The sequence below is a fragment of the Dendropsophus ebraccatus genome, chromosome 3 (assembly GCF_027789765.1).
Source record: "Dendropsophus ebraccatus isolate aDenEbr1 chromosome 3, aDenEbr1.pat, whole genome shotgun sequence".
Lineage (NCBI taxonomy): Eukaryota > Metazoa > Chordata > Amphibia > Anura > Hylidae > Dendropsophus > Dendropsophus ebraccatus.
Genome location: NC_091456.1, coordinates 168,410,823 through 168,433,799, shown reverse-complemented (window position 1 = coordinate 168,433,799; position 22,977 = coordinate 168,410,823). Strand labels below are relative to the sequence as shown.

Sequence of the window (22,977 nt, the reverse complement as noted above, 5' to 3'; positions counted from 1 at the left end):
AAAAAATACAAGATGTGGGGCTAGTTGCATTTTGTTTGTTCTGCCTCCGAAAAACAGAAATAAAAAGTACATCTATATCTTTAGGCTCTTTTTGCATTTAGCTAATAGATATACAGTATGTTGGCACTTTACAAATAAAGGATACCATCAGTAATACTTACGGAAAGTCCTAATGACCTCACTGGGAATACTAAGCTGACTGTCTCCATAAGAGTTCGCTGCTTTAACTGCAAACTGATATTTTGTGTCTGGCGATAGACCCTTAAGCACCATGGAGTCCATCGGTATCTGTTCTGTAATAGCGATCCAATCACCGTCAATATCCGACCTATACAGAAGAAATGTTGAGAGAAGAGCGGTCAGCACATAGTAGGTAGGGATAGTAGGGATCTGTCACAGGCGTTACTAGTCTGAACACCCCTCGCAAAAGCCTGTAACTCAAAGTGAAGTGGTAATAAAGTCATGTATAAGTTTTGCCACTAGATGTCAGTAGTATGTGTATTCATACTTGTATATTGCACAGCTGCAGTGAACTAAGGGTTATTGTTTTGTTTATGATCTGCACACCAATAAGAGCTGCTCTTCTCTTCCACCTATCGCTATCCTTCATTCTTTTTACAATTTCTTCTCCACCACTCACAGGAGCTGATACACACCCTGTAGGAAGTTGTCACATGGGAAGAGTAAGTGTAGACCCCCACTTAGTCAATCCAGTGTAGTCTAGACTGGAGTGTGGTAGCGGACAGACGTAAGGAAGACACAGAGACTTTTTCTTCTTTAAAGCAACACTTCGACCTATAATGTAGTGCTAAACACCAACAGAGAGGACAAGTCAGGGATCACCCCAACCCACGCCATGAACAACTTAAACACCGTGCAGGACAGTATCTTACATGCTAGAGGAACTGATTCGGATAGAGCAAAGCAGCCAAGAGCCTACGTACTAAACCAGGTAACTTTGGACACCTTGCTCAACTCAGGTAACAAGGTCTGGGGCTTGTGTCACCCGACACTGGTAGGGCAACAGGTGGTTACAGCAACAAAGGTCGAAACACGAGCACAAGTATTATACTTCTCAAGTATGCCTTCTACTCCTTCTAAAGTTCCGGTAGAGCACAGTACTACATTGGGTAGGGACTTTCAAGACAAACTCCTCTCCACTACTCTGAACTCTCACAACCTATTCCTCTCCACTCCTTTGAACTCACTCTATTCTTCTCAGCACACAACTAAGTCAGCACTGCCACTCTATGTTCACTCCTTCTACAGTTCTCGGTGCAGATCTAGTCAAGTCAAGTCCAAAGTGATTGTCTACTTGTATGCCAACATATTCGTCAGTAAAGGAAGAGTTTATTTATTTTATCGGGACTCAGTGGTTATTGTATTAGCACCTACACATCAGCTACACTGTCCTTGGGTTATCTCCCCTTTCTGTGGGTGGCAGTACCGACAGTCCGGGTGGGTCATAACTCCACTCCGGACCACCATGATAAGCGCCCAAGGGACCCATCACACCCCGGCAGGTCACTGACCACATGGGAAAGGTATAGCCAGCCTCAAAAACTAAAAGCAGGTGTGCTCTATACCTGTGTGCTGATTCAGCACTGACGTCACAACACTATACCATCTGGCTAAGCTATACTCCACCAACCAACCACCATTGTAGTGGCATCACACAGTACCATCTAGCAAGTGACCGGTTACAGCTGCTACAACACCATCCGGCAGCCTACCACCACAGGAACCTGAGTCCTAAACATCAGATAATATTATAATCAGCTATCTCCTTGTAATCTGATGTACCTGTCAATCCACTGAGAAGAAGAAGAAAAAAATTCCAATTCCATCTACATCTTAGTTAAAAAAAACTTTTTAGATGAACTTTTTGGGTGCAGGAAGATGTAGACGTCAGGGGAGTAGACCCGGTAGACACCGCCACACCAGCCTCAAAAGAGTCGACTTGTGAAAGCCTTGCGTGGCGGTACAAGATCCATTAGTAGTCACTAAATGCAGACGTGTCCCCGGGGAGATGCTCATCAAACGACGGAGATTTACACATCTCAGTACACAAGAGTCATCTGAGAGGAGCCGCCATGAAAGCCCCGACTCACATCAGCAGAAGGATATTTCATGTCGCCTCTTCCCTGCAGAACGTCTCACACTTTCTTCTTCTTATGCTGTTTGTTGCTGTTATTTCTTTTAGGTTTTTGCATTAGGAGGAAAGATACATTAGCTTTATAAAAAAAAGCACCAGGTCATAGAGCATCGGTTATGCACCTAAAAGAGACTGACTCTTGGATGGAGTGCTTTTAATTTTTTTTTTTCTATTTCTTTCTTTAGGATTTTTTTATGCTGTAATCTTTTCTGTGCTTTCAATTATTTTGCCTTTTATCTCCAGTTGAAAACTTTACCTATTTTTTATAGCGCTCCCCACTACAAAAATTACTTTGGTAATAGGTATTGATGAGCGAATCAGTCAGAAATTTGGGAATATTCGCTCCGATTCGAAAATTTTCGCAAATTGCATCCAAACGAATTGCAATAAAACTGGCAAACCATTGTGGCAAAAATGGGAAAATATAACATTTTACTAAATATCAATTCTCTCACAGGACAGCAGTGAACATTGGTGGATCAACAGCGTAAAATCAATTTTGACTAGTGATTAGACGGCTGCAATGGATTATGGTTAATCCCTTGCACCGGCCAATTCTAAATACCATGCAAAAACATGAAGGTTGCCATGTTGGTTTTTTTTTGAGAATTTGGAAACAAATCTGTCTAAAATTTGCTTACTTCACGATGCAAATTCACTGATTCACTTTGCTAATCTGTAGTCATAGATGGTACCAAATATGTAGGAGTTGTTATGTTTTTATTACATAAAACATATTGTGTCTTTTAAAAATGTATATATTTTATGTAACATTATTTATCTCTTTGTTTTATGACATTTTTTGCTCCATACTGCATAATGATATGCACCACCACCTTTTACAGCATACTGGTATGCTCAAATAGGCAATTACATGAGACAGCCCAGGGGACTTTTATAGTTTTCCAGCTGTCTAGGTTTCCCTTCCCTTAAGCTTCACTACAAGCACAAGTATGAACAGGGTTATCTGTATGAATTAAATGGGTACTCCAGAGAAAAATAAATACAGTGGTACCTTGGTTTAAGAGTAACTTGGATTAAGAGCGTATTGCAATTAGAGCTCACAGTTTTCAAAATTGTAACTTGGTTTAAGCGCATTGCTTTGGTTTAAGAGCTCGCTCTACTGGGCGGGAGGGGAAGTGGGGGAGGGGCATGGCCTGCACAGGGTGGTCTACAGCACTGTACTCTGACCCAGGAACTTATTATCTGCATTTATATGATTTCTTATGGGAAAATTTGCTTTGGTTTAAGAGTAGATTTGGATTGCAAGCACAGTCCCAGAACGAATTATGCTCGTAATCCAAGGCACCACTGCTGCCACCTCTGTCTATGTCAGGAACTGTCCAGAGCTGGAGAGGTTTTCTATGGGGATTTGTTACTGCTCTGGACAGTTCCTGATATGGACAGAGGTGGCAGCAGAGAGCACTGTGTCAGACTGGAAATAATACATCCCTTCCTGCAGGACATACAGCAACAAGTACTGGAAGACTGGAGATTTGAGGTTATATATGATATGGCAACTCAGTTTCATTCAGGTACATAACAGACAGAGCTGATACTAATGGCCATAGTGGCATGATACTTGTTGGCTTCCAGTTGGTTTACAATGTGCTGCAATTTGCTCATTAAGGTCTTGATGGTAACTTGAGCAGCTACTGGTCCCTAGGCCTGGGCTGAGACCCACCAAGATTCTATGGCTTTAGTTAGATAATAAAATCCTTTCCATAGGCCAATTATAGTGGTCCTTCTTGCAAGCTTCAATTGACCCCTGCCTAGTGGTGTAGCTACCACAGGGGCAGACCACGCAACTGCAATGGAACCCGTGCAACAAGGGAGCCCCCCGATCTCTTGGGGCTGGAGGCAGCATTGCACCTCCAGCCACAGGAGGGCCTCCCATACACATAATCACTAGAGATGAGCAAACCTGGAGCATGCTGGAGTCCATCCGAACCCGAACTTTCGGCATTTTATTAGCGGTGGCTGCTGAAGTTGGATAAAGCCCTAAGGCTATGTGGAAAACATGGATATAGTCATTGGCTGTATTCATGTTTTCCAGACAACGTTAGAGCTTTATCCAAGTTCAGCAGCCACCACTAATCAAATGCCGAAAGTTCGGGTTCGGATGGACTCGAACCCGAACCCGGTTCGCTCATCTCTAAATATTGCCTGGGCTGATGCAGTCCCTCAGCTCCCCAATGCACAAGTCACATCACTTGTGGGTTGGGTATCGGAAGAATGGAACACATTGGGACTGCGTCATACAAACAGTATATAGATGTTTACAGGCAGGAGGCGCAGTGGTGCGGGGCAGAGCAGAAAGAAGCAGCGGCAGAGTGGTCTATGCCAGGTGTGCATGGCGTTGGCTGCTGGTTTAGCGGCTCAATCCTTGGCCTGCTTGTAACCCCCAAAGCACTACTCACTGTGCAAAACATTAACCCCCTCAGCACCACATACATTACAAAACACTGCTCAGCACCATACACTGCAAGACATTAACCCCCTCAGCGCCACACACTGCAAGTGGAAAGGGGGCTACAGGATTTATGGGGCCCCCTACAGTTTCTTGCTATGGGGCCCCATGAATCCTAGCTATGCCCCTGCCCCAGTCTCTAGAAGTCGTAGGCTTGCCTTCACCATGAGCCCTGTATCGAAATACCGTTGGGCACAGAACCTTGTTAGTGACCCCCTCCCAACATCAAGGCAGATGTCCCACTAGATACCCCCCCCCCCCCCCCCAGATATGCTTCTGGTGATGGCTATATCTGCCACCACTCAGCATGTAAAGATCAGAGCTGTATTCAAGAAGCAAAACAGGACAGGATAGAGATTTGTGCTAACCAACCTTCTATATGACACCGAGTAATACTGAATTTGGGAGCTGCCTTGACTGGCACCTTGTTTCCATGAAATGGCCACCTCCACGTCTGACACGACCACAACCTGCGGCTGCATCGGGGAATCGGGCACCATGCACATATCTGTAGAAAATAAAATAAAGGAGATCAAATTACTCTTCTTCAGGCAAAATACAGACAAAAAGTTGTAATTTATGAAGCAGAAGTGAGTAACTAACTATTAACCCGGCCGCGGAGGCCGATCAGGGGCTCAATCTGTAAGTGATTACTGCATCGATTCATTACATTCATCACAGCTCATTTGTGAAGTACAACGACTGAGAGAAATCAATTTCTAAGCAGGCAGGGTAAAAAGTATGTGTACTGCGCCGCTGATTATGTGTCCTCAATGGCGGATGAGAGAGTCTGCAAAACAGTAGCCACTGCTGCCGCCTAGCCGTCCACCTCACACATGATGTATTCTTATATATAGGAGCAGTATTATAGTAGTTATATTCTTGTATATAGGAGCAGTATTATAGTAGTTATATTCTTGTATATAGGAGCAGTATTATAGTGGTTATATTCTTGTATATAGGGGGCAGTATTATAGTAGTTATATTCTTGAATATAGGAGCAGTATTATAGTAGTTATATTCTTGTATATAGGAGCAGTATTATAGTACTTATATTCTTGTGTATAGGAGCAGTATTATAGTAGTTATATTCTTGTATATAGGGGCAGTATTATAGTAGTTATAGTCTTGGATATAGGCAGGGCCGGCGTTAGGGGGGGGGCAAAGTAGGCACTTGCCCAGGGCCCCCATCCCCCAGGGGCCCCCTAGCTCCTTCCTTCATTAGTGGAGCAGGAAGCAGAGCAGCACAAGCAGCTCCCCTGCTCTACTAATGAACGAAGGAGCTGAGCTGTGAGGACGGAGCGCCCCTCCTGCAGAGCTGCCTGTGCCCTACAGAAGAGGAGGAACGGCAAGCCCAGGTAAAGAAATAGAGGGGGGGGGGGGGGGTTAGAGGGTCACGGAGACTGGGGGCGGGACTTGCGGCCAGGGGGCGGTGCTTACGGCCGCGGGTGGGCGGAGCCTCGGGTGTCTTTATAAAACAGTAACCCCCTCCCCATATACTAGCCTAGCGAACAGTATACAGGAAGGGGGCAGGGGATCTTGTATGATGCAGTCCCCCCTTCCACCATATACTGTTCAGGGCCCTCCTCCCTCTGTATCTATGGGCACCAGGCCCTGAGCAGTACATGATGGAGGTGGGTGCTGAATCACACAGTATCCTGTATGATAAAGTACCCCCATATCTCTCCTCTGCTCTACTACTACCCCCAATACTACTCCTAATACTGCTCTACTATTACCCCCAATACTACTCCTAATACTGCCCTACTACTACCCCCAATACTACTCCTAATACTGCTCTACTACTACCCCCAATAGTGCCCTACTACTACCACCATCAATACTACTCCTAATACTGCTCTACTACTACCCCCAATAGTGCCTTACTACTACCCCAATACTACTCCTAATACTGCCCTACTACTACCCCCAGTAGTGCCCTACTACTACCCCCAATACTACTCCTAATATTGCTCTACTACTACCCCCAATAGTGCCCTACTATTACCCCCAATACTACTCCTAATACTGCCCTACTACTACCCCCAATAGTGCCCTACTATTACCCCCAATACTACTCCTAATACTGCTCTACTACTACCCTCAATACTACTCCTAATACTGCCCTACTACTACCCCCAATAGTGCCCTACTACTACCACCATCAATACTACTCCTAATACTGCTCTACTACTAACCCCAATAGTGCCCTACTATTACCCCCAATACTACTCCAAATACTGCTCTACTACCCCCAATACTGCCCTACTACTACCCCCAATACTACTCCCAATACTGCTCTACTACTACCACAAATACTGCCCTACTACTACCCCAATACTACTCCCAATACTGCTCTACTACTACTCCCAATACTGCCCTACTACTACCCCAATACTACTCCTAATACTGCTCTACTACTACTCCCAATACTGCCCTACTACTACTCCTAATACTGCTCTACTACTACCCCCAATACTGCTCTACTACTACCCCCATACTGCCCTACTACTACCCCCAATACTACTCCTAATACTGCTCTACTACTACCCCAATACTGCTCTACTACTACCCCCAATACTGCTCTACTACTACTACTCCCAATACTACTCTACTACTACCCCTAATACTGCTCTACTACTACCCCCAATACTGCTCTACTACTACCCCCAATACTGCTCTACTCCTACCCCCAATACTGCTCTACTACCATTGCTATTATTACCTCCACTCCTGATACTACTACTACTCCCAAAACTGCTACTCCCCTTATCTACTACTACACCCCTCATCTTATATGCTTCTACTATTGCTACACCCCTTATCCACTATGCCTATACTACTACACCCATCAAAAAATAAATAAAAAAAATCGAGAAAAGAAAAAACGAGATTTTATTTTTTGCCCACATCACCCCAGCCCTAGGAGATGCTATGTGCTGGGGGCGGGGGGGCATTTAACTATCAGTGGAGATGCTATCTGCTGAGGGGGCAACTATCAGTGGAGATGCTATGTGCTGGGGGGGGGGGGGGGGAACAGGGGAGATGCTATGTGCTGGGGGGGGTAACTATCAGGGGAGCTGCTATCTGCTGAGGGGGCAACTATCAGGGGGCTAGCTAACAGGTGTAAAACCTACAGTGAGATGCCTCCTATATTGGTGGATACTACATACTGGGTGGTGGAGGTAACTACCAGAAGAATTACCTACAGAGGGATACCGACTATATGTACTATGGAGGCACAGAGGGACCTATCTACTATATAGGGCACAGAGGGGTCTTATTTAAGGTCACAGAAGATCACCCCACCTCGAGCAGCGCGCCAACCGCTGACAAAAAAGTATCGGGACCTTAAATTGCTGCTACAATGTTTTAGCATTTGGGGCCCCACCTTCAACTTTGCCCAGGGCCACATTTTGTCTAAAACCGGCCCTGGATATAGGAGCAGTATTATAGTAGTTATATTTTTGTATATAGGAGCAGTATTATAGTAGTTATATTCTTTTATATAGGAGGCAGTATTATAGTATATAGGAGCAGTACTATAGTAGTTATATTTCTGTATATAGGAGCAGTATTATAGTAGTTATATTCTTGTATATAGGAGCAGTATTATAGTAGTTATATTCTTGTATATAGGGGGCAGTATTATAGTAGTTATATTCTTGTATATAGGGGGCTGCATATAGTAGTTATATTTCTGTATATAGGAGCAGTATTATAGTAGTTATATTCTTGTATATAGGAGCAGTATTATAGTAGTTATATTCTTGTATATAGGGGGCTGCATATAGTAGTTATATTTCTGTATATAGGAGCAGTATTATAGTAGTTATATTCTTGTATATAGGAGCAGTATTATAGTAGTTATATTCTTGTATATAGGGGGCAGTATTATAGTAGTTATATTCTTGTACATAGGAGCAGTACTATAGTAGTTATAGTTGCTGTGGAACAATCTGATATACTGAGGTTAAAATAAACCTTTTAACTATCTTTTGGACTATGCTTACTTTACCATTTTAAGTTGCTCTTTAGACTTGTCCATGTACCCTGATCAGTAGTCTGGTCTGTAATTTTAGCAATCGATGTTCATCCGTAATCACAGTAAATCATCCGGTTCAGTATAGTTAGGTTAATGATGGTCCTTACCTGGAGACAAGGTCGATACATCTCTCGGCATACTGGCCCTTCCTTTACCTGCCCAGCTATAGGCTCCAACACTGACCCGGTGCAGCGTTCCTGGCTGTAAATTGTTGAGGGTCACTTTCTAATAGGAGAAAGTAGAATAGTAATATTTTCCTTTGCAATAAATTAATTATGGAGAACCTGATAACTACTGTATAAGTTTATGCTTTTCTCTTCTATAAAGCTGCTGAAAGCTGTGTCTGGTCATTTCTTACTTATATTTAATATTCCTCTACCTTTTCCAAAAGTTGCAACCCCTTTAGACTGCAAGAACAAATATCGCTTGAAGGAAGTGTACACCATTTATTTGGCATGACTCTATTCAGTCATTCTGTAGTTAAAAGTAACCTGTCACCCCCGTGTTGGGGTGAAGGCCGCCCGACCCCCTGCTAGAGCCCCGGATACTTACCCCATCTCGCGAAGTCCTGCTCCTGGAGCCAGTACCGGGACGGAGATATCCTTGTCGGAAGCCCGGCGCGTGCGCTGCATAGATGAGTCTGATGCCCATAGAGAATTAATGGAGCTGTCATTCTCTATGGGCATCGGAATCATCTATGCAGGGCGCGCATCGGGCTTCCGACAAGGATATCTCCGTCCCCGTACTGGCTCTAGGAGCGGGACTTGGCGAGATGGGGTAAGTATCCGGGCCTCTAGCCGGGGGTCGGGTGGCCTTCACCCCGGCACGGGGGGTGACAGGTTCCCTTTAAAGAAATTGTTTCCAGTCCAGACTGATACATTGTACATAGCTAGTCCTGCTCTCAACTGAGAACTGATACAATTATATCTACTGTAGACAATGCTCTGTGAGCTAAACCTAACATATTAAAGGGGTACTCCAGCGGGGGGGGCTATTTTGGGATCTGGCCAGGGAGGAGGTGGCTGAGAGAAAAGACGTCCACTCACCTCCCCGGTTCCAGCGGCGGGTCCTGTATCTCGGCGCTCCGGTCCCCGGTTCCCGGCCGCTTCCTGGTGTCCGGCGCGGGCTCGAGACGTGACGTCTCAAGTCTGCTCAGCCCAGGGCCGTTTCTACCACCGTGCGCGCCGGGCGGCCGCCCGGGGCACTGACAGGGAGGAGGGCGCAGTAACCCGCACTGACATCTGATCGCCGCCCCTCCCGGGACACCTGATCGGCGCAGCATCGTTCTCGGGAACATGTGATATCCGCCCCTCCCGGGACACCTGATCGCCGCAGCGCCGCCCCCCGGCACATGTGATTGCCGCCCTCAGCCGAAAGCACTAATGCCACGGGGGCGGGGGGGGTGGGGCGGGGGGTTGCGGGGGCTTGTGTCTGGCGCAGGTTGCGGCGATCTAGTGTGCCTCGGAGGGTGCTGTGAGGGTAAGTTGCTGGCCTCCTGGGCTGGCCTCCTGGGCCGGTCCCGGCCCCCTCTATGCCACTGTGACGTGCCTACGTCACCTCCACGGTTCCCGGCTCACATCCCTAGCGCTGCCCTTACTACTCAGACGCCGCCCTCATGTTCCCAGGGCCCCCCTCTTCTCCCCAGCGCCGCCCCCGCCCCTGATCTTGTTCTTGGCCGCCATTTGCAGAATCCCGCCTGGCCTGTAGTGAGGAAAGGCTGCACAGGAGCAGTGCGATGCCCTGGCCCCTGGGGGCCACTTCCGCAGTGCTGGTGTTATGAGCGGGCAATGACCGGGGCAGCTGCAGGGGTTATACTTGTCACGGTATAGGCCTGAGGGCGGCACAGCTGTAGGGCCGGTCTGTGGAATCTGCGATGATGATGGGCATGCGATTCCTCGCTGCACCTAGTCAGGGCACCAGTTAGTGGACACCAATGCCAGGGTTCAGTAACAGCGGTTTTATTATAGATGAGGTAACTAGTAGCAACAGTTCTGTCCGGATGGAACCGGGTATATAGCAGGCTTTGACAAATAAAGCAGGAGTGGTGCTGCATAGGCTGTGAGAATACGTGCCGGATGATGGGAGTAGGAGTATGAGAGAAATAGCGTTGCTGGGTGGATTAGCTTGAGAATAATACTTGCTGTGAATCCTTGTAGCAATGATGAGAGATAACGGAATGACACCCAGATGAGAGAGAAGACTCCGGACACTTGAGCAGGCAGATACAGCCGAAGACTTGAATATAGCAGAGCACCTGATCCACACTTCTAGTGGTGAAGTGGGAGCTGCAGAGAAGAAGCCCAACTCCTCTGAGGTAGGAGAGGGATGACACACATCCTCCTTGCTTGGAAGCAGGGGGAAGACTCCTTGTTAGGAGGAAGTGGGAGGTCACATGGTTGCTCCTGGCCAGAGCTAGTCGGCCATTGGAGGAACCAGGGTTACAGGTCACATGATCAACAGCCTTGCATACCACTGTACAATGCAATAATACACAGGAATACATGAGAATACACATGAGAATGCACATTACCAGAGAATACTAGGGGAAAACCAGCAGCAGTTGCAGTGCAAACACTTACCAGAACAGGCATTGGCACAGCAAGAGAAATGGCCATAATAGGAGTAGTAGTCTGCATGTTCTGGGACACTGCAGCAGCAGCAGGTAGTAAAAATAAGTATAAATGAAAAAAACTGTAACATAAGCTTTAAGTGTGGAAGCTGGGCCCCTAGAATTAAAAAAATTAGATTATAATGAAAAATTGTGAACTTCACCTCCCAGCATGCCCTGACACTGTCATTTATAAACCTTCAGGAACTGCTGGGAGTGGTAGTTCTCCCAACAAAATAAAAATAGATGTATTTTGTAGGGAGAACTATAACTCCCAGCAGTTACTGAAGGTATATAGCTGTCAGGGCATGCTATGAGTTGTAGTTCCTAATCTATGGGGTTGGGTGTTAAATTTTTTAATCATGTAAATTAATTTTCCAGAACTATGTAACACCCAACCCCATAGATTGCGAACTACAACTCCCTTCATGTTTGGAGCCTGTGTGTCAGTATTTATTTTATTTATAATTTATCTTATTGGCACATTATTTGCCTTTTTAGAGTATTATTTGCTAAATTGTATTATTTGGAAATAGAGAAGTTTAAAAAAATTTATATGTATCCGAACCTTTATTTTTTTTTTTTTTGGGGGGGGGGGGGGGGGGGCGCTTTTTTCACATTCGCCCTGTAGCTAAAATGACCTAGAAACTGCCCTGACTCAGCCAGTCAGTGACAAAGGCGGGATCCGTTTCAAGTCCGCTCAGATCCCGCCCCTGTCACTGACTGGCTGAGCAGACTTGTGACATCACGTCTCGAGCCCGCGTCAGACACCAGACTTGTGACATCACGTCTCGAGCCCGCGTCAGACACCAGGAAGCGGCCGGGAACCGGGGACCGGAGCTCCACCATATGGGACCCGCCGCTGGATTCGGGGAGGTGAGTGGACGTCTTTTCTCTCAGCCACCTCCTCCCCGGCCAGATCCCAAAATAGCCCCCCCCCCCCCGCTGGAGTACCCCTTTAAGGTCTCAGAAGTGGGAATTTATGGTATATTTTGTATATGACACAGGTCCCTAAGCGGGGAGTGAGTTGGAATCATGACTGACAGATGGTAATGACGCTGCGAAAATCATCAGAACATTTTACATTGATGCAGGATCAGCCGCCATGTGTGAAACGCGATGACTCAGTGATACGGCTGCTGTAATTACAGGAGAAAGGCGACTCCGCTGCCAGCCATCTGTTATAGCATCCTTTTATTCTGCACAACAGTGGTGGGCAATGATGAGAGGGGGGTCCCACAGCAAGAGTTAAAATTGCCCCCTTTATTGAGGCCTGGTAGGACTATAGCTTAAAGGGTTGGGGATGTGGTGGCCTGGGTCCTGGATGCCAGTGAACAACCAACCAACAAGTCACGGACTAAGGGGCAGATTTATCAAGCCTTGTGCAGGGGATCGGTGGAGCAGTTGCCCATAGCAACCAATTTCCGCTTTCACTTTCAAAAGGCCTTTTAACAATGAGAGATGGAATATGACTGGTTTCTATGGCAACTGGTCCACTAACGTTTGAGAAATCTTATCCTAAATCATTGCCTAAGTGTTTCTGATTCCCTTTCTACACCTTTCATCATGGTGGGAGCTATCTCTCCCGATATCTCCATAGACGTGTATGTTCAACTAAGTGTTCATGTGTTCTTAATATAAGAAGTAAGTGGCTGACAGACAGCACTGGTGGTGGCTTACCTCTCTGGGAACAATAGGAGAGGATCGTTGAAATCCTTTAACTGTTGCAGAAAATTCACCTGGGGTGGGGAAGCTGAGGTGCCCCAGCTGTTACAAAACTACAATTCCCATCATGCCTGGACAGCCAAATTGGCGAAAGAGGGCGGCAGCTTCCCTACTACTGCTCTAGGGGCTACCACACCTATACAACCATACAGCCAATCCTTCATACACTCTGCCAAATGTAAATACTACTTACAAACATCTCCTTTGCCTCCAGCTGCCCCTAAAATAGAAATACGTATTGTAAAAAAAATAATAATTATATATATATATATATATATATATATATATATATATATATAGCTAACATTACAATATACATCAAGTAAAGTAACAAGATATAAGATGGCAAAAGCTACAGTTGTTTGGGCCAGCTGCAGCACCAGATTGTTGACAGCTTGTCGTCTAGGTTACCAAACACCGATCTGCTCTAAAAGCCATGGTCTGGCTGGTATGTATACATAGCTATAGTTAGGGCTGGGCGATTAATCAAATTAATTTGATTAATTCCCCTAGAGTTTGTAAACCGATTGCAATTTTTGGAAAATCATTAATCCGATTTTCAAAAGAAAAAGTTAACTGTGTTCTCCGACCTGTTGAGGAACTGTGCAGAGCAGTAGCAGACCCCCATAGAAAGCCTCTCCTGCTCTGAACAGAGGTGGCAGCAGAGAGCACTGTGTCAGACTGGAAAGAATACACCACTTCCTGCAGGGCATGCAGAAGCTGATAATTACTGGAAGACTAGAGATTTTTTAAAAGAAGTAATTTACATATCTGTGTAACTTTCTGAAACCAGTTGATTTGAAAACAGTTTTTGGAGTACCCCTTTAAGGAATATGCTCGCTGCCACCTCTGTGAATGAGAAATATGAAGTCGGACCAGTCAGATATTGACGGCCTATCCCAATCCCCTCAAGTGCCGCACAATTAGAAATTCATTGTGGAGTTAGTTGGGAGCCCTGCAGCTTTAATAACCAGGAATCTTTAATAAACGATAAATTATAATGTTATAAATTTAATTCCCGTGATTATGTAACGCACCATGTTCAACATATCCAGCTTCAGAGGAACGTCCTGAGTCTGCTGTTTCACATGTTTTCCGTTAATTACTTCAGTGTAGAAAACCTGCGAGAGAGGAAGAGGAGGAGGAGGATTACACCGAGGGCAGCGGCTGCACCAAATAACATTATTAAACTCCTGAAATTACAGTATAATGATGAAGGCGTCAGCGGAGTCACAATAACAGCACTAAAAACATAATATGCAGCAAATCAAATATTTAATAGAAAGAAAACAGCCTGGGGACGAAATATCACTGCAATGGTGATTAAGGAAAGATTAAAATATAGAATAATCGATAAAAAGGTTTAAGGGTTAGAACCTGGCGCCTGTCAATGCATCCTAATAACTGTAGGGGGCGCAGAGGTCGGAGTATCCTCCAGTCCTGAGGCGTGAGAAGGTCCTAAAGGTCTCCCTGACTGTTTTTTAGGCAGCTATCCATAATCCATATTGGAAAAAAAAAATCCAGTTTTTACACAGACCTTTTCTTCTCTCTGCAGATCACTTGTCAGCTTTACCATGTAGAATAAGATAGGGTGGGCAGAGTCATCTCATTATTGGAGGGAACGGCAGAATAAATGGTCTAAAGCAATAAAGAGTCAGCAACAGCTCTGATCAACTTTACTGGTTCTATTATAACCAACAGATCACTTGCTATAAAAAATGCTTGCCCCTATAGAGCCCAACACACTAATACGGTGTTACCTATTTGTTATAGCACACCTAGTGTTAGCTACTTGTTATAGCACCCCCTGATTTTACCTACAGGTTATAGTGTTCCTGGTATTACCTACTGGTTATAACATCCCCTGGTGTTACCAACTTGTTATAGCACTACCTGGTGTTACCCACAGGTTATAATACTACCTGATGTTAGCTTCTTGCTATAGCACCCCCTGGCGTTACTAACTGGTTATAGCACCCCCTGGTGTTACCAACTGATTATAGCATTCCTTGGTGTTACCTACTTGTTATAGCACCCCCAGGAGTTACCTACTTGTTATAACACATTAATGAAAAAATGTGGTAGATGAAAACTTATGCTTAAACAGGTGAGTTTATTTACAGTGTGAGATACTGTGTAAATATTTCACACTGTAAATAAACTCACCTGTTTAAGCATACGTTTTCATCTGCCACATTTTTTCATTCCTTTGAACTATATGAAAACGAACTAAGCATCTACATGCAATAAATGTATACCTACTTGTTATAACACCCCCTGGTGTTACCTACTGGTTATAGCATCCCCTGGTGTTACCTACTGGTTATAGCATCCCCTGGTGTTACCTACTGGTTATAACACCCCCTGGTGTTACCTACTGGTTATAGCATCCCCTGGTGTTACCTACTGGTTATAGCATCCCCTGGTGTTACCTACCTGTTACAGCATCCCCTGGTGTTACCTACTGGTTATAGTATCCCCTGGTGTTACCTACTGGTTATAGCATCCCCTGGTGTTACCTACTGGTTATAGCATCCCCTGGTGTTACCTACTTGTTACAGCATCCCCTGGTGTTACCTACTGGTTATAGCATCCCCTGGTGTTACCTACCTGTTACAGCATCCCCTGGCATTACCTATTTGTTATGTAGTGGCACAGCATCCCCCTACTTGTTATAGTGTCTCCTTCTGTTATATAATTATTAGGAATAGATTAATAACAAGTAGGTAACAGCTAAGGCCACCATAACAAGTATGTAGCATCAAGGAGTGCCATAACATGTACGTAACACCAGGGGAAACCATAATGTACAAGTAACATTAGGGTGCACCCCACCAAGTGGCAGCGGCATAACACATATGTAACAGCAAGGGTTCCATAACACATACGTAATAGTAGGGTACTATACCAAGTACATAACAAAGCGGAGGGGTAGGGTGCTGAGTTAAAAGGGTTTATCCAATATTAGAAATGTATTCTCAATATCTTCCAAAGTCCCCTTTCCCAAGTTGTGCCTGGCTGCAGTACCAGTCACAAGCTTCGGTCAGGTGTGACGCTGTTTTTCAGAGAAAGTAGTCATGTTTCCCCTATCTTGTGCAGCTTCGATATACTCTATGGGTCCTATAGAGGGGGTTGTCACCACGTATCTGGTGCGTCTCGCACATCCCAATGCTTTCACATAGCGTCTCCACATTGTATACCTAATGATCAGAGGGGGAACGTGCGGAGTCCCTCTTGTACATACACAGTGATCTTTCCTCTTTCATCTCTCGGCGAGCTCATTCCGGCTACATCCTCTTATTGATTCGTCTGTCTGCCCCATTGTTACTAATTAGGTGAAAATTGTCATCAAAGTGCAGCGGCCGGTCCGGGGGGACCCCATCTCCTCTCCATGTTATCTCCAGAGGATAAACTCATTTTCTGCTGCAATAAATGGCAGCGCTCTACCTAGCCCATCTCTCAGCTTCGATCCGCAAAGCGTAGCTCCGGCTAATGATTCTTGCAGGTAAAATCCTTCTCCTTTCCGTCAAACCCTTTAAGAATTTTCTTTCCTTCCACATTTAACTTCAAGCACCTGTAATTTACGATTTAATTTTTCATCGATAGATGTAATTGTTCTCTCGCCTGTAGACGATCCCAATACCCGGGGGCCGTGTACAATTAATTTTTACTGCGGCTTCTCCTGATAATTTATTAACCTTGTCTCTCATTGTTTGGTTTCGTGGTAAATTTAATGGAGCGTCTGTAGTTTATGCAGATAGGTTTTTAAAGATGTCGCCCCTGAGAAACTAAGTGGATGAGAAAATGTATCCGGCAAGTCGTGGAAGCTATAAAACACGCGACTCTATTACTCTACTACTCTACTTATAAAGCTGATGGATGGAGCTGGAACTAGGTCACTTTCTATACTTACCTGGTGTCCAATAAAAGGGTCATCCCAAGATTTAAAGGGGTTTTTAATTCAACTGGTTCCATAAAGTTATACAGATCTGTAAATCACTTCTTTTTAAAATTTCCAAGTCTTTCAGTACTTATTAGCTGCTGTATGTCCTGCAGGAAGTGGTGTATTTTTTCCAGTCTGAGGGTATGTGCACACTGAGTAAATAGGACGGAGGAAAGTCCTTCGTGTAATCCGACGCTCGCACCCGCTCATGGACACCGGCGGGCGGGCGCGTCTCCGCCCGTGCCATAGATTCCATTTTATGCACAGGCAGATTCCTTCCTCCGCCCAAAGAATGATTGAGTTCATTCTTTGGGTGGAGGAAGGAATCGGCCCGTGCATAGAATGAAGTCTATGGCACGGGCGGAGACGCACCCGCTCGTGGACATCGGATTACGCGACGGACTTTTCATCCTATTTACACAGTGTGCACATACCCTGACACAGTGCAACCTCTGTCCATGTCGGGAACTGACCAGAGCAGTAGCAAATCCCAATAGAAAACCTCTTCTTCTCTGGACAGTTCCTGACATGGACAGAGGTGGCAGCAGAGAGCACTGTCTGAGACTGGAAAGAATACACCACTTCCTGCAGGACATACAGCAGCTGATAAGTACTGGAAGACTTGAGATGTTTAAATAGCAGTAATTTACAAATGTATATAACTATCTAAAACCTGTTGATCCACACTACCCCTTTAAATTTCAAACGACAGAGTTGTTTTCTGCAGGACTAGTTGTAGATTTTATCGGCACCCTTCATTTTACCTTATAACACATTGCAAAATCAATTTTATTTGCGGTGCAGGCTGTACTAGCAGATTTGTCACATCTGCCTAATAAGTACTTGAAGGCTTCAGTGTTTTTTAAATAGAATTAACTTTTTCCCTGAAATACCGTACCCCTATAGAGATGGAAGATGTACCCAAGCCTCTCTACCACAGTAAGAAAACACTATTGTTATAACCGGCAAGTGGTAGGTGGGAAACCTATTAAAAAATGTTCAGCTTTAAAGGGAATGTACCACTTCGCTGCAATCGTGGCAGCGCAGTCTATTTTTATGTGCTTTTCAGCCCACTGGAACCAGGCAGCATTTTCAAAAATGAACCACGCCAATGTGATAGTATAAAAGAAAAAAAAAAAGAGAGTAAACGAAGTGGTATATTCGCTTTAACTTCTTACCCCTTGACCCAACCATGCAAAACACCAATGACTATTCATTTGAATGCCTACCATGTAATACTACATTTGTCCAGTAGTGGCCGCTGCAGGAGAAATTACATGACCAGATAGAGGATTGTCTTTAGGGAAGGGATTTTTTTTTTTTTTTGGATGTTTTTTCAACTTTTTGTCTTAGCATTTTGGTTGAGGTTTAGGTTTTATCTTCAACCATCCTTTGACTTACTGTGTAGCCGTTGATGGTGCTTGCATGTTGCCGGGGCATTCTCCATTGAACACTGAAGGCCGTGCAGTTAATAGCTTCTAGACTGATGTCCAGGGGAGGCCCCAGCCGCTCTGTAAAGTAAGAAATACATAAAATTATAAGCCAATAATATGCGAAGGGTTCCCTATATCTACATAAGAGATTACATATGAATCCAGGCCATGAACTAATACAAAGTTTCACGAGTTCTTCCTTTTTTTAAAGATGTTATCCAGGATTAGAAAACCATAGCTGCTTTCTTCCAGGAACACTCTTGTTCCTTGGTATGACACAGTGCTCCCTGCTTCCCCCTCTGTCCATGTCAGGAACTTTCAAGAGCAGGAGAGGTTTTCTATGGGGATGAAAGTAACAGGGGCTCTGTGGTGGGTGGAGGGGATATATAGTAACAGGGGCTCTGTGGTGGGTGGAGGGGATATAAAGTAACGGGCTCTGTGGTGGGTGGAGGGGATATAAAGTAACAGGGGCTCTGTGGTGGGTGGAGGGGGAAATAAAGTAACAGGGGCTCTGTGGTGGGTGCAGGGGATATATAGTAACAGGCTCTGTGGTGGGTGGAGGGGATATAAAGTAACAGGGGCTCTGTGGTGGGTGGAGGGGGAAATTAAGTAACAGGGGCTCTGTGGTGGGTGGAGGGGATATAAAGTAACAGGGGGTCTGTGGTAGGTGGAGGGGATATATAGTAACATGGGCTCTGTGGTGGGTGGAGGGGATATAAAGTAACAGGGGCTCTGTGGTGGGTGGGAAAGGGAATAACGTAACAGGGGCTCTGTGGTAGGTGGAGGGGATATATAGTAACAGGGGGTCTGTGGTGGGTGGAGGGGGGTATAAAGTAACAGGGGCTCTGTGGTGGGTGGAGGGGACATATAGTAACAGGGGCTCTGTGGTGGGTGGAGGGGATATAAAGTAACAGGGGCTCTGTGGTGGGTGGAGGGGATATAAAGTAACATGGGCTCTGTGGTGGGTGGAGGGGGCATATAGTAACAGGGGCTCTGTGGTGGGTGGAGAAGATATAAAGTAACAGGGGCTCTGTGGTGGGTGGAGGGGATATAAAGTAACAGGGGCTCTGTGGTGGGTGGAGGGGATATAAAGTAACATGGGCTCTGTGGTGGGTGGAGGGGATATAAAGTAACAGGCTCTGTGGTGGGTGGAGGGGATATAAAGTAACAGGGGCTCTGTGGTGGGTGGGAAAGGGTATAACGTAACAGGGGCTCTGTGGTGGGTGGAGGGGATATAAAGTAACAGGGGCTCTGTGGTGGGTGGAGGGGATATAAAGTAACATGGGCTCTGTGGTGGGTGGAGGGGATATATAGTAACAGGGGGTCTGTGGTGGGTGGAGGGGATATATAGTAACAGGGGGTCTGTGGTGGGTGGAGGGGATATAAAGTAACAGGGGCTCTGTGGTGGGTGGAGGGGACATATAGTAACAGGGGCTCTGTGGTGGGTGGAGGGGATATAAAGTAACAGGGGCTCTGTGGTGGGTGGAGGGGATATAAAGTAACCGGGGCTCTGTGGTGGGTGGGAAAGGGTATAACGTAACAGGGGCTCTGTGGTGGGTGGAGGGGATATAAAGTAACCGGGGCTCTGTGGTGGGTGGGAAAGGGTATAACGTAACAGGGGCTCTGTGGTGGGTGGAGGGGGACATGAAGTAACAGGGGCTCTGTGGTGGGTGGAGGGGATATAAAGTAACCGGGGCTCTGTGGTGGGTGGGAAAGGGTATAACGTAACAGGGGCTCTGTGGTGGGTGGAGGGGGATATAAAGTAACAGGGGCTCTGTGGTGGGTGGAGGGGACATATAGTAACAGGGGCTCTGTGGTGGGTGGAGGGGATATAAAGTAACCGGGGCTCTGTGGTGGGTGGGAAAGGGTATAACGTAACAGGGGCTCTGTGGTGGGTGGAGGGGGACATGAAGTAACAGGGGCTCTGTGGTGGGTGGAGGGGATATAAAGTAACAGGGGCTCTGTGGTGGGTGGAGGGGACATAAAGTAACAGGGGCTCTGTGGTGGGTAGAGGGGGCATATAGTAAAAGGGGCTCTGTGGTGGGTGGAGGGGGACATGAAGTAACAGGGGCTCTGTGGTGGGTGGAGGGGGACACACCGTAGGGGGATATGATAGGATGTAGAAGGCATAAGACTCATCTAAGACCCGAATAATCTGAGCTTAAAATGTTAAATGTAACAAACGTCACATCTGTCGACTAGGATATAGAAGCTTTCCGCTCACATCCAGCAAGCTGACATCCTATATCACTTTAGACTCGGCCGTCACTACAGGTTGGACTATACAAGAAACAAACACTACATGTAAATCAGTCATCACGGCAGCCCCAGGTGACTGTCACAGCAGCTTTTATATCACTTAGCACCGAATTACCAGAGTCTGTTCTCTGGGACGGGGTGAAGTGGTGGGCAACAATCCCCAGGAGGGTCTACATGTGCATAGTAACCAGAGGTGACCTGTAAGCTGTCACATCACCCGTCCTAGAGTGGGTATAATATCATGTATGTATGGGGCACCTCACTGACGTCATGCTCTGTGAGCTAAACACATCAGCAACGGCCGCGCTAATCTATCCGGCAGATTGCCACAATGTATCAGTCTGGAGTCACGGCAGATACAATCGTATCCATTTCTCATCTGAGACTATACAGGATTACTGAATGTAAGAGTGTTCTTATTCACTGACAGCAAGCGTCTATCCTGATGAGATGGGAGTGATGGGAGTTGTAGTTTTGCGACAGCTGGAGAGCTACAGGTTGGAGAATATTGATCTACCTGAATGGCTTTGTGAAGCTGTATACCGCACGGTAGTTCACCTCTATGGTAGATGAACAGTAAGGAGCTGATAATGTGATATTATAAGTTGTTATTATTATGTTTCTCCCTGAGCTCCACACAGTGAATAGTATACACACATGCCCCCCCGCCCCCCCCCCCCCATTCATTAAAGGGGAACTCCGGCATAAAAAAATATTTTTAAATCAACTGGTGCCAAAAAAGGTTTATAGATTTGTAATTTACTTCTATTTAAAAAAAAAATAAATAAATCTGGAGGTACTCTGGAGAAATAAAAATGTTTTTAAAGAGGTTATATAGATTTCTAATGTACTTCTATGTAAAAATCTCCAGTCTTCCAGTACTTATCATCTGCTGTATGTCCTGCAGGAAGTAGTGTATTCTTTACAGTCTGACACAGTGCGTTCTGCTGCCACCTCTGCCCATGACAGGATAGCAAATCCCCATAGAAAACCTCTACTCTGGACAGGTATTGACATGGACAGAGGTGGCAGTAAACTGTATGAGATTGGAAAGATCACAGCAGAACATACAACAGCTGATAAGTACTGAAAGACTGGGGATTTTTAAATAGAAGTAATCTAAAAATCTTTATAACTTTCTGACACCAGTTGATTTTAATTTTTCTTTCCTTCGGAGTACCAATTTTAAGGGGAATTTTTTTTCCCACCCCCGGTCTCATAATCAGTGGGGGGCCCAGAAGTCAGATCCCTACTGGTTAGGCTAGGTTCACACTGCGTTTTCAGCATCCGTTTAACGGATCCGTTTTTTGCAAAAAAACGGATAGCAAAAAACGGATGCATTTGTGAGCATCCGTTTTTGATCCATTTTTCCATTGACTTCCATTATAAAAAAAAAAAAACGGATCCAAACGGATGTGTTTTTTTTTTTTACGCACAATAAAGTACTGTTGACACTACTTTTTTGACTGTTAAAAAAAACGGATCCGTTAAACGGATGCTGAAAACGCAGTGTGAACCTAGCCTTAGCTTGCTATACTGAGAATAAAAAGCCACTGCGGAAATACAGTACCAAGGCAACCGCCAGCCTTCAGATAAACAATGCCCAATGGTGTGGGGAAAAAATAAATACATTTTCCTTTTTTTTTTTTAAATATCTCCTCGGTGGTATTTTATCCTGAGAATAAATAACTTTTCGAGGTAAGAATACAACCAGTTACAGGAAATATGTGCACCATTACTTTCTGCTCACATAAGGGGTGCCGAAACTTTTGTAAAACATTGAAGAATGACTAGTCAGTGAGATGTGAGTTTAGCCATATAATACGCTCCAGCCACAGGTGGCTTGTAATGAAATCCTGCTATTCTCTGCTGACGCTCAGGCAATGCTTTGATGAGTCAGATGGGATGCAGGTCAGGGAACCAGACTTCATATATGTAGCTTCAAGACTTTCCACATCCACTGATGTTACATTGTAATCTTTGTTGCTATCATTGTATGTACAGTACAGTGATCAGTCAGATCTGATAGGTTATTACTGATCATCCCATAAGATATAGAAAAATAGACCCTAGTGAGAAATGATCGCTCCAATGTCTCCTCCAAATGGGGTTGTCTTCTGCTGGACCTGCAGGTCCTTAGGCAACTGACTAGGCATTGCAGCAGTACATGCAACAAGTGCAACTAGGTCTCTTGCAGCCCAGAAGACACATTACACCCACTTTGTTTTCTGTACTCTGTTTATACTTCCTTAGTTCCCCCAGACCCTGTTTAGCCCCCCCTTTCTGTTTATGTAGTGTCCCACTACATATTTTCCTTTTTCTTCTCTTACACCTTGGTA

At 45.3% G+C, this 22,977-nt stretch overlaps 1 protein-coding gene across 3 annotated transcripts in view; it reads right to left on the bottom strand.

Annotated features, from left to right (window-relative positions):
- Positions 1 to 22,977, bottom strand: part of EGFLAM (EGF like, fibronectin type III and laminin G domains) — a 73,019-nt gene that overhangs the window by 31,760 nt on the left and 18,282 nt on the right. For 2 of the 3 annotated variants that reach the window (XM_069964763.1, XM_069964764.1), the window contains exons 2-7: positions 18,348 to 18,457; positions 14,041 to 14,124; positions 13,197 to 13,223; positions 8,778 to 8,895; positions 4,998 to 5,133; positions 162 to 328 (exon numbers count right to left, since the gene is read on the bottom strand). In XM_069964763.1, coding sequence (XP_069820864.1) covers positions 162 to 328; positions 4,998 to 5,133; positions 8,778 to 8,895; positions 13,197 to 13,223; positions 14,041 to 14,124; positions 18,348 to 18,457 — 642 coding nt within the window. Of the gene's footprint in view, positions 1 to 161; positions 329 to 4,997; positions 5,134 to 8,777; positions 8,896 to 11,249; positions 11,309 to 13,196; positions 13,224 to 14,040; positions 14,125 to 18,347; positions 18,458 to 22,977 lie in introns of those variants that run through there. The other variant, XM_069964765.1, reaches the window with a different exon arrangement.